Source organism: Phoca vitulina, unplaced genomic scaffold (assembly GCF_004348235.1).
Source record: "Phoca vitulina isolate PV1807 unplaced genomic scaffold, GSC_HSeal_1.0 scaffold8, whole genome shotgun sequence".
Taxonomy (NCBI): domain Eukaryota; kingdom Metazoa; phylum Chordata; class Mammalia; order Carnivora; family Phocidae; genus Phoca; species Phoca vitulina.
The window spans coordinates 63,379,454-63,392,135 of NW_022589711.1; the positions used below are offsets into that span (position 1 = coordinate 63,379,454).

The following is a 12,682-nucleotide window of genomic DNA, read 5'->3' on the forward strand; positions in this document are numbered from 1 at the left end:
TGATATTTTTCTCCACTATATTATCATTACTAATATAAAACATAGTCTCTTTCACCTCTTATGCAGACTTTCTGAGAGAAAACAATTTGAGCTACACACCAATTGTATACAACAGTTATTCTGTAATCTCAAACATGCATTTACCTGCGCTACTTCATCTCTAGAATTCCATTTAACGGACAGAAGCAGTTTGGGTAGAATTTCAGGGATAGTTACACAATAGTGTCTGTATGGAAAAGACAAAACAAAACAGAAAACATTCTTGCATGTTATTCAAAAGGCCTAGATATCTAAATTTTCAACTATGTAATCTTTCCAAACACTTTCAACACTTACCATTACTAGCCTTCTTTAAAATCAAAAGAAATCAGCATTTAACACTATAGTTGCATATTTATGCACATATACACTTAGTTATAATGTCAAGAAAGACAAAAGAAAAATCCAAATGGAAGACAGATACTTTGAACAAATTATGAACTTATTTCATAACACTATAGAGCTCCTTTTATGTACCTACTTACCCCATAGAAACCATGAGAAGAGTCGCCACTTCTACTGTAGTCACTGGACAAAATTTATGTTTCAATGGACTTTCTGTAGAAATGCACTGCAACTGCTTTATTTAAATAAATCAGTATATAATTCCCAAGTAGTGGGGTAATTTCTTCATAAGTGAAAATAAAGCACTGCACTATCACTTTGAGGAAGTGTAAGAAAAAAATGGAAGGAACGCCTAAAAACTGAAATATCTAGACCAACTACATCACAACTAAATTGATCTAAAGCTGTAGGGTATTTTTTTTTTCAGATCTTGAATTTCATTTAAAAAAGCTCCCAAAATAAAATATTAAAAAAAGTCACATCAGGGATTTAGAATTTTAAAAAAGCCTTCAAGGCTTGAAGGTGGAAGGTTAGCACCAATGCAGCATGATTTTCTAGAAATACTGATCTTTATCCACAGTTTAAAAAAGAATAATGTTTATAATAAAAAGTCACGTAAATTATGCTTTATGTACTTTAATAGGTATGGTAGAACCTGCAAGATAAGCCAAGATCTGTTGTTCCTTCTGTAACAGAAGAAACAGGGAATCTCCATCTTAATATTTACCTGTGGCTCCACAGAAAATCTTTCTCTTGCTCAGTGATTTCAGATAGAGGATCTCGGGTACAAATTGCTCGGAGCTGTTCTTTATCATTTTCTCTTAATTCATTGTCTCTAGCTAGTCTGTTACTCTGCAAAATAAAGTAATATCTTATATGATTTCCTTTGCCATATTTTTTCCTGGATTCATGAGTGATCTACAAAAAAAGACAATGGCCAACAACTCTATATTGCTTATTAACTGTTGTGAAACAGTTTATTCTCATCATAAGCCTTTATTTTCAGGGATAGGGGAGAATCAACTTAAGGCAGTATTTGCAGAACAAATCCAGTATCTTAGTTAACATTACCACCAGCCACAGAACAGTAACTACCAAAGTGAGTCAGGGATAAGACCAGACTGGGATACTTGGGGGTAGAAGTGAGTAACTGATTTCTCTTCCTGATGAGGCCCCTTCCTAGTATTCTATTAACTAATCTGCTCATGTTTCTGGAATAATACGAAATAGTAAAATAATAAAATAAAAATGTAAATTCTTTCATAATCTTTGCTCGAATACATTCTTATAATCACTGCAAGGCTTTCCAACTTAAAAAGTAAAAGTAAGTAAGAGAAAAAAGGAAAAGAAATACCCCCATTAAAACACTGGACATTAAATGTTTGGAAACTAAAATGAAAACACCATAACCTTTGGTATAATTCCAAGATTCCAAGTAACATATTTATTCCCTTTAAATACAGACATATTAACTGCATAATGAGTAATTATCAATGTATATTAATATATTATGAAAACAAGTATACATCCCTTGGAATGGGTTACACATATTCCCAATGGCTAAAAATGAAAGCAGGCATCCATGCCACTTGGTTTTTATTAACATTTTTAAACATTTTATTAACATTCAAATATTAATTTATCCAATAATATAAATAAATATTATTGGCACATGTCCATCAACAAATATTTATTAAAACATGTAGCGTGTGCCTTGTTTTATTCCTACTGCTGGGGGTCTTAAATAGTAAAAGAACCTGCACTAATAGGGTCCCCATTATAGTGAAAAATTAAATGAACAAATAAAAAAAATTGGCAAGTTGATACAAATACTTTGGGTGATGTAATGGAGAATGACTGAGTGGCTATACTTTACACTGGGTGTTTGGAAATGGCCTCTGAGAAGGGAATATTTAATCAGTGATCCAAATGACAAGACAGAACCACCCACACTAAGATCAGGAAAAAGACCACTGCAGATGGAGGAAACAGTGAAAGTGACCCAAGGAGAGAATGAGTTTGGAGTGAGGGAGGAACAGGAAGAAGACCTGTGAGCCTGAAGCCCAGTGGATGAGGGGAGCAGTGATGGGAGGTCAGAGCACGTAAAATTTGCAAGTCAGGGTAAAAGGTTTGGATTTTATTTTTAGTGAAAGCTATTTAAGGGATGATTTGATTTATGTTTTACAAAGATTATTCTAGCTGTTTTGTAGAATGAGGAAGACCATTTAGGAGGCTATTGTAATACTCCAGGTAAGAGATAACAAATACTTAACCCTTGATTCACCAGGAAAAGCAGTCATTATCATTTCTCATCTTGGTCCAAGTGACTCTTAATATTATTGGCTTATTTTTAGTTGTTTTCATTTTTAACACAAAATAAATGTGAAAAAATTTTGTGAAAAACAATTGTGAAAAACAACTTTATTAGACATCTTATTAAGAATTTAAACACGGGCGCCTGGGTGGCTCAGTCGTTAAGCGTCTGCCTTCGGCTCAGGTCATGATCCCAGGTTCCTGGGATCGAGTCCCACATCGGGCTCCCTGCTCGGCAGGAAGCCTGCTTCTCCCTCTCCCACTCCCCCTGCTTGTGTCCCTGCTCTCGCTCTCGCTCTCTGTCAAATAAATAAATAAAATCTTAAAAAAAAAAAAAAAGAATTTAAACACAGCAGAACCAAATTCATAATCCAAAATGGGCAACATCCTTTGAATGCCATTAACTGCTTGCTCATCAACTGCCATGCATGAGCCTGGAACATACACATCTTATAGATACTGATTCCTGACTTCAAATGCATATCTAAAAAGTTCTAGCTTATCATTACTCCTGGTTTTTCTTCTTGTACTTGAACTGTCAAAATGTAATACTTTTGAGAACTTTTATAGTAATCCAAGCAATTTTGTATTTCTACATCACCTTTTTCCTTCCACTCATCTTTTCATACACACCTGCCTGTGATGTTTATCCACTTAAAAAGTATATCAAGTAAATTTTGGTGTACAGCAGCATTAAAACTGGAAAGAAAGATGAGGTGTGGTCCAAGTTCTCATCAAAAAATGTGTGATGAAGTTATTCCTGTTGAATGACTAACTGAATGTGAATACCATATTCCTTTTTGTCCTTGGAAATACATTGTTCACTCATTATATCTTGAGTTTGAGAAAATTCATCTAAGATATTATTTGATGTTTTCCCTATACAATCAATTTGACTATCATCACTAGAGTCTGGAGTAATGATTCTCAAGTGGCGTAATTTTGTCCCCTCTACCTCCCAGGACCTTTTATATTGTTTGTATCTTAGATTTATAAAAGTTTATAAAAATAAATAATTTTTTTTCTTTAAAGAAAAAATTCTAAGAAAAAAAGTCATAAAATATCAATCCTTACAAAGAGTTAGAACTGCTCAAAAAAGAAACTCAAAGCTAATTGAGACAGACTCTGATGGTAAAGTGAATGTATGAATAAAAACAGGAGATAAATGAGTCTTAAAGTAATGATTTTAAATTAGTTCATACTTATCCAAATACCTGCTACATATCTCTGAAAGTATACTGGCAGGAAGGTTATGATTATTACTAATCAGTTTACAAAAGGGATTTGATTTGTAAACTCCTTACTGAGAACACAGCTATAAACTAATAAAGTTCCTCAGTGCAGCATTCCAGCTGCCCCAGGGAGGCATATTTCAGACCTCCTGGCCCCATACTCATTGGTTGGTCTAGCTATAATGTATCACCAGGCCAAAGAAAAAGTGATAAATTGGAAACTAGGGAAAGAGACAACAAAGAACAAAAATACCTTCTTCTCTTAGCACTGACACCATTGCCCTTGAGAAATAAGAGAGTTAATTGTCCTTGAACCCAGTTATACTGTGGTTCCAAAGTAATGGCCAAGATCAGACAACTTGATCCATATTTAAACTCCCATTTTATATGTAATCTTTTCTAGGGGATTTGGAGTATGGTGGTAACAAAGCTCTCCTCTACTTCCAAGCTCAACTAACAACATACTCACACTTCCGTTTCAACTTTAAGGTTACTATCTCAGAGAATTAAGAAGTTCTTTCTTGAACCCAGTATATATCAGCTTTTCACCCCAACCCTCTGTAATCATTCTTGGCACACTACTGGTTTTTCCATCCTGGCACCTACCATGATTTATAATCTTACATTTCTTTTACCACTTTAATGTCTATTTTCACATTAGACTGTATACACAATGGAGGTCTCTTTAGGTCACAACTTTATTACCTAGTACCTCTCATACAATAAATACAAACATAGTTGACATTCAATAAATATTTGTTAAATGAAGGCAGGCTAGGGCTCTGAATAAACTAAGAAGAGGCAGAACTGCAGTAACAATATTAGCGTATGGAGAATGTGATTCTATCGCAACTCTGTCCAGAGCCCATAGGAGCTATGCCAGTGTAACTAAAACACATGAACCCTTCTTCAAACAAAGAGGATAAACCCAAATCCACCGATTATGATTGATACTTAAGAAAACTCAGTGATCTGCCTTACCAGTCCTGCATGGGAATAACTAAATCCTGCTTCCCGAGACACCGACCAGTTGGCATGCTCTTCAATCACTGACATATCTGGGAACTTTACCACACTGCTGAACCAGTCAAACTCCAACTCTAAGCATGGGGTTTCCTAAGAGATGGAATAAAAGTTATCATATATATTGTGTTTAACTGTCATAAAAAAGGAAAAAATTCTAATTTATGATAATAAAAAGCTTACTTTATTTGGATTTGACCCAGTAACACCAATAGGGTTCAGCAAATCTTCTAATCCATGAGGTACTGGCCAAAGATTCAGAGCCATTTTTCCAGATACTAGAGTATCTGTGTAATCAAACAAGTTTATATTTCCCCAGGCCAATGGACAGTGTTCCTTCAAAAACGAACAGAAAAATATTCACTACTCTGTGGATTAAATTACAAAATGCATTTCAAAACACTTTTCTTCCCCAGAAAGAATTCAATAACTGTCGCTACAATGATTATCTATAATAAGCCACATCAATTTTTTTTTTTTTTTAAGATACAAGCACTTTCTGTTTTCCTATTTGAAATTACATGAACTTGTCTTTAATTATAAATAGGAAATATGAACCAAAGCAAGCCAGGCAGATATTGGCATGTAGTCACCTAACAGATATTTGTGGGTAGTCACTCTGCATGTTTAAAAAATTGTGTCAATGCAAACTCAGGAGATACTCATTGTAAATAAACTCAGGAAGCTCTCCTGAGGTATTCTTCTTTGACACATTTATTTATTAAAAATTTAAAAATATTTGACTAATTTTTTTAGATAAAGAAAAAAATCCATTTCTTGATAAAAATTCAAATCAGCAGTATAATTAAGAGTTTTTTAGAAGTAAATATAATTATTCCTTCTGAAATACTTTACCTCTTTAGCACCCTTTCGGCCTTTAACAGAACAAATGGAAAGGCAAAGTCGAGCAGCACGAGGAAGATCAGGAATGTATATATCATAATTTAGCCATTCATTCCACCTATGTAAGATTTTAAAGAAAAAAAGAATTTACCAAAAAAAGGCTTTATCCAGAGTACATAAACAACTCCTACAAATCATCAAGAAAACAAAAAATCAAATAAAAACAGGCCAGAGATCAACTGGAATAGACATACTTCACAAGATCATATCCAAATGGCCAATAAACATAAAAATGTAGTCATTATTATTTGTCATCCAGAAAATGCAAAATAAAATCTCATGGAAATATTACTATACAAGAGATTGGCTAAAACTATAGAGGCTGATGATACCAATGATGATACCAAGGGAGGGTAAGGAGCTGTAGTAACAGGAAATCTCACACATTGCTAGTGATTAGTATTTGTAAATATCCCCCAAGTGTTAACAAACCAAATGTCCAAAAGTAGAATATATTGCAGTATATTTGTATAATGGAATACTATACAGTAATGGAAATAAACATGTTACTTACAATATGGATGAAATCTTACAAACATGAGTGAAAGAAACTAGACATAAAAGAGTATCTATTCCTTGAGTACATTTATATAAAATTCAAGAACAGTTCAAACTGAAAAATAATGTTAGATGTCAGGACAGTTGTTGCCTTTGGGGAGGTGAGAAGGTTAATGGGAAGTGGCAATGTCGTATTTCTGGTAAATGTTCTATTTCGTAACCAGCATAGTGGTTATATAGGTATTAACTTTGTGATAATTCACTGAACTTTATGATTACAACTTATATACTTTTTTTATTATTATGTTATGTTAATCACCATACATCACATCATTAGTTTTTGATGTAGTGTTCCATGATTCATTGTTTGCGTATAACACCCAGTGCTCCATGCAGAACGTGCCCTCTTTAATACCCATCACCAGGCTAACCCATCCCCCCACCCCCTCCCCTCTAGAACCCTCAGTTTGTTTCTCAGAGTCCATAGTCTCTCATGGTTCGTCTCCCCTCCGATTCCCCCCCCTTCATTCTTCCCTTCCTGCTATCTTCTTCTTCTTCTTTTTTTTAAACATATAACATATTATTTGTTTCAGAGGTACAGGTCTGTAATTCAACAGTCTTACGATTTATATAATTTTAATGCATTTGTGCTATACTTCAGTAAAAAAAATAATTAAAAACAAACTAGCTTATAGAAAAGGCACAGGAAAGAAGGAAACTAAACAAGAAGAGTGCGATTTCCTATTATTATTACAATTATATTTACTTTTACATATGGTGTAGGTTTATTCAGAAGAACCCGTTAAGTATGTAAGTAAAATGAAGGATATGTAAGCAGAAAGTATTTGAAGTTGAGAATAACTACTTCACAAGAGATAACAGTTAACATTCATAATAAGGAAAGAATAGAAAGTTGCTCTAGAGAGTGATGACAAATATTTATGATAAATTCCTTTCAATTTACTGGATATTGTATGTGAAATTATATCTACATTTGGTGGACATATTTGTAAAGAGCCAATTAACAATACATTGTTGTTTTTTTTTTAAAGATTTTATTTATTCATTTGAGAGAAAGTACAAGCAGCAGGAGGGGCAGAGGGAGAGGGAGAAGCAGGCTCCCCACTGAGCAGGGAGCCCAAGGTGGGGCTTGATCCCAGAACCTGAGATCATGACCTGAGCTGAAGGCAGTTGCTTAACTGACTGAGCCACCCAGGTGCCCCACAACACATTGTTTTGTCTTGTTTTGAAACATTATAGCAACAGTTACCAGTATAGTCAGAAGTCAGACTACCTAGAGTAGATTCCTGCTCCTACTATTTTATTAAATGTGTGACCCTTTGTGATGTGATGAGCACTGGGTGTTATCTGCAACTAATGAATCACTGAATAGTACATCAAAAACTAATGATGTACTACTATATGTTGAATTTAAATTAAAAAAATGTGTGACCCTTGCTTTTGTCTGTTTTCTCATCTTTGAAATAAGACTAATAATAGTACTTACTCCATAAGGCTGTTGTGAAGATTAAATGAGATAACACAAGTAAAGGGGTGCCTGGCTGGCTTGGTCAGATAACACAAGTAAAGTGATTAGAATAGTAACTGGTCCACAGCAAAAGTTCAAGTGCTAGATATTAATCTAGAAAATCTCTTCAAAAGGCTTTTTCATAATTCTATTTTTTATTATAAATAAGACCTAACAATAAAATGGCATAAAGTTCTATTTTTAATTAGCCAAACTAAGGTATGAACTTTATCAGTAAAATAAGTTCTACTTATGGACAGAGATAAAAAAAAATATGGTCCTTTGATGCAGAGAATGCTTACATTTAAGTGGGAGGACTTAGTAATAAGAAATTCTAAAGGGGAAAGAAACAATAAATGCAAGTAGAAGAAATACTGTGGGATCAGATAAGGCCACAATAATTTAAGAAAAACTAAAGATACACATACTCACATGTACCCAAGAGTTTTATTACTTCTAAAACTTTAGAATTGCTTATAATTAATGAGAAATATTCTATACACTTTCTAAGAAAGCTATGTCCTATAAATGTAGTTGTTCAATACTATGCTAATTGACAAAAACATGTTTCTCTCTTCCTCTAAAGTCCATACAGACACATGCGTGCACACACATCAATTAAATTATTTTTAGGCAACGGTTTGATATATATATTCCAAATTTATTCTGATTTTGGGAGAAGACTGGTAACATCTATGAAGAAATCATTAAGTGGCTGCTTTACCTAGCATATGGGAAGTACGGATATGGAATAATCACTTAATCTCAGTAAGAATTTTTTTTAAATCAACTTTTCTACCTTTCTAATAACTTCATATTCTTTTATCCTTGATTTTAATTTTGTGAATACAGAAAAGTTAAAAAATCTACTTAAATCCTCATACTATTACCATAGGGATTTTACCCTTTAACTAGAGATTTCTTTTTTATTAAGTATTTTAATTTTAATTCCAATATAAACATACAGTTATATTAGTTTCAGGTGTACAATATAGTGATTCAACAATTCTATACAGTACTCATCATAAGTGTACTCGTAATCCCCATCACCTACTTTTCCTATGCCCCCCATAACCTCCCCTCTGATGACCCTCTGTTTGTTCTCTATAGTTAAGAGTTTCTTGGTTTATTTTTTTCCCCCTTTGTTCATGTGTTTTGTTTCTTAAATTCCACATGACTGAAATCATATGGTATGGTACTTGTCTTTCTCTGACTCATTTTGCTTAGTATTATAACTCTCTAGCTTCATCCATGTTGCTGCAAATGGCAAGATTTTTTTATGGCTGAATAATATTCCACTGTGTGTGTCTGTGTGTGTGTGTGTGTACAGCTCTTTAGCCATCCATCTAGCAATGGACACTTGGGATGCTTCCATAATTTGGCTATTGTAAATAATGCTGCTATAAACTATAGGAGTGCATGTAGCTTTTCAAATTAGTGTTCCGTATTCTTTGGGTAAATACCCAGTAGCAGGATTACTGGATCATAGGGTAGTCCTTTTTTAATTTTTTTGAGGAACCTCCTTACTGATTTCCATAGTGACTGCACCAGTTTACATTACCAGCAACAGTGCACGAGGGTTCCTTTTTCTCCACAAACTCACCAATACTGTTGTTTCTTCTGTTTTTGATTTTAGTCACTCTGACAGGTGCGAGGTAGTATCTCCTTGTAGTTTTGATTTGCATTTCCCTGATGATGAGTGATGTTGAGCATCTTTGTTTGTTTGTTTTTTAAATTTTTTATTGTTATGTTAATCACCATACATTACATCATTAGTTTTAGATGTAGTGTTCAATGATTCATTGTTTGTGCATAACACCCAGTGCTCCATGCAGAACGTGCCCTCTTTAATACCCATCACCAGGCTAACCCATCCTCCCACCCCCCTCCCCTCTAGAACCCTCAGTTTGTTTTTCAGAGTCCATCGTCTCTCATGGTTCGTATCCCCCTCCGATTTACCCCCTTCATTCTTCCCCTCCTGCTATCTTCTTTTTTTTTATTTCCTTAACATATATTGCATTATTTGTTTCAGAGGTGCAGATCTGAGATTCAACAGTCTTGCACAATTCACAGCGTTCACCAGAGCACATACCCTCCCCAGTGTCCATCACCCAGTCCCCCCATCCCTCCCACCCTACTCCCCACTCCAGCAACCCTCAGTTTGTTTCCTGAGATTAAGAATTCCTCATATCTGTGAGGTCATATGATACATGTCTTTCTCTGATTGACTTATTTCGCTCAGCATAATACCCTCCAGTTCCATCCACGTCGTTGCAAATGGCAAGATCTCATTCCTTTTGATGGCTGCATAATATTCCATTGTATATATATACCACTTCTTCTTTATCCATTCATCTGTCGATGGACATCTTGGCTCTTTCCACAGTTTGGCTATTGTGGACATTGCTGCTATAAACACTGGGGTGCATGTACCCCTTCGGATCCCTACATTTGTATCTTTGGGGTAAATACCCAGTAGTGCAATTGCTGGGTCGTATGGTAGCTCTATTTTCAACTTTTTGAGGAACCTCCATACTGTTTTCCAGAGTGGTTGCACCAGCTTGCATTCCCACCAACAGTGTAGGAGGGTTCCCCTTTCTCCACATCCCCACCAACATGTGTCATTTCCTGACTTGTTAATTTTAGCCATTCTGACTGGTGTGAGGTGGTATCTCATTGAGGTTTTGATTTGGATTTCCCTGATGCCAAGCGATGTTGAGCACTTTTTCATGTGTCTGTTGGCCATTTGGATGTCTTCTTTGGAAAAATGTCTGTTCATGTCTTCTGCCCATTTCTTGATTGGATTCTTTGTTCTTTGGGTGTTGACTTTGATAAGTTCTTTATAGATTTTGGATACTAGCCCTTTATCTGATATGTCATTTGCAAATATCTTCTCCCATTCTTTCGGTTGTCTTTTGGTTTTGTTGACTGTTTCTTTTGCTGTGCAAAAGCTTTTTATCTTGATGAAGTCCCAATAGTTCATTTTTGCCCTTGCTTCCCTTGCCTCTGGCGATGTTTCTAGGAAGAAGTTGCTGCGGCTGAGGTCGAAGAGGTTGCTGCCTGTGTTCTCCTTTAGGATTTTGATGGACTCTTGTCTCACATTGAGGTCTTTCAACCATTTTGAGTCTATTTTTGTATGTGGTGTAAGGAAATGGTCCAGTTTCATTCTTCTGCATGTGGCTGTCCAATTTTCCCAACACCATTTGTTGAAGAGACTGTCTTTTTTCCATTGGACATTCTTTCCTGCTTTGTGGAAGATTAGTTGACCACAGAGTTGAGGGTCCATTTCTGGGCTCTGTATTCTGTTCCACTGATCTATGTGTCTGTTTTTGTGCCAGTACCATACTGCCTTGATGATGACAGCTTTGTAAGAGAGCTGGAAGTCCAGAATTGTGATGCCACCAGCTTTGCTTTTCTTTTTCAACATTCCTCTGGCTATTCGGGGTCTTTTCTGGTTCCATACAAATTTTAGGATTATTTGTTCCATTTCTTTGAAAAAAGTGGATGGTATTTTGATAGGGATTGCACTGAATGTGTAGATTGCTCTAGGTAGCATTGACATCTTCACCATATTTGTTCTTCCAATCCATGAGCATGGAACGTTTTTCCATTTCTTGGTGTCTTCCTCAATTTCTTTCATGAGCATTTTATAGTTTTCTGAGTACAGATCCTTTGCCTCTTTGGTTAGATTTATTCCTAGGTATCTGATGGTTTTGGGTGCAATTGTAAATGGGATTGACTCCTTAATTTCTCTTTCTTCTGTCTTGTTGTTGGTGTATAGGAATGCCACTGATTTCTGTGCATTGATTTTATATCCTGCCACTTTACTGAATTCCTTATGAGTTCTAGCAGTTTTGGGGTGGAGTCTTTTGGGTTTTCCACATAAAATTTCATATCATCTGCAAAGAGTGAGAGTTTGACTTCTTCTTTGCCAATTTGGATGCCTTTTATTTCTTTTTGTTGTCTGATTGCTGTGGGTAGGACTACTAATACTATGTTGAATAGCAGTGGTGATAGTGGACATCCCTGCTGCGTTCCTGACCTTAGAGGGAAAGCTCTCAGTTTTTCCCCATTGGGAATGATATTTGCTGTAGGTTTTTCATAGATGGCTTTTATGATATTGAGGTATGTACCCTCTATCCCTATACTCTGAAGAGTTTTGATCAAGAAAGGATGCTATACCTTGTCAAATGCTTTTTCTGCATCTATTGAGAGGATCATATGGTTCTTGTTCTTTCTTTCATTAATGTATTGTATCACGTTGACTGATTTGCGGATGTTGAACCAACCTTGCACCCAGGGATAAATCCCACTTGGTCGTGGTGAATAATCCTTTTAATGTATTGTTGGATCCTATTGGATAGTATTTTGGTGAGAATTTTTGCATCCATGTTCATCAAGGATATTGGTCTGTAATTCTCCTTTTTGATGGGGTCTTTGTCTGGTTTTGGGATCAAGGTAATGGTGGCCTCATAAAATGAGTTTGGAAGTTTTCCTTCCATTTCTATTTTTTGGAATAGTTTCAGAAGAATAGGTATTAATTATTCTTTAAATGTTTGGTAGAATTCCCCTGGGAAGCCATCTGGCCCTGGGCTTTTGTTTCTTGGGAGATTTTTGATGACTGCTTCAATTTCCTTAGTGGTTATAGGTCTGTTCAGGTTTTCTATTTCTTCCTGGTTCAGGTTTGGTAGTTGATACATCTCTAGGAATGCATCCATTTCTTCCAGATTATCTAATTTGCTGGCATAGAGTTGCTCATAATATGTTCTTATAATTATTTGTATTTCTTTGGTGTTGGTTG

At 35.4% G+C, this 12,682-nt stretch overlaps 1 protein-coding gene across 2 annotated transcripts in view; it reads right to left on the minus strand.

Moving 5' to 3' along the window:
• PIK3CA (phosphatidylinositol-4,5-bisphosphate 3-kinase catalytic subunit alpha) overlaps positions 1-12,682 on the minus strand; it is an 84,691-nt gene that overhangs the window by 13,415 nt on the left and 58,594 nt on the right. For both annotated transcript variants that reach the window (XM_032407167.1, XM_032407166.1), the window contains 5 exons: positions 5,808-5,913; positions 5,136-5,288; positions 4,911-5,045; positions 1,112-1,236; positions 145-226 (listed from right to left, as the gene is read on the minus strand). In XM_032407167.1, coding sequence (XP_032263058.1) covers positions 145-226; positions 1,112-1,236; positions 4,911-5,045; positions 5,136-5,288; positions 5,808-5,913 — 601 coding nt within the window. The remainder of the gene's footprint in view (positions 1-144; positions 227-1,111; positions 1,237-4,910; positions 5,046-5,135; positions 5,289-5,807; positions 5,914-12,682) is intronic.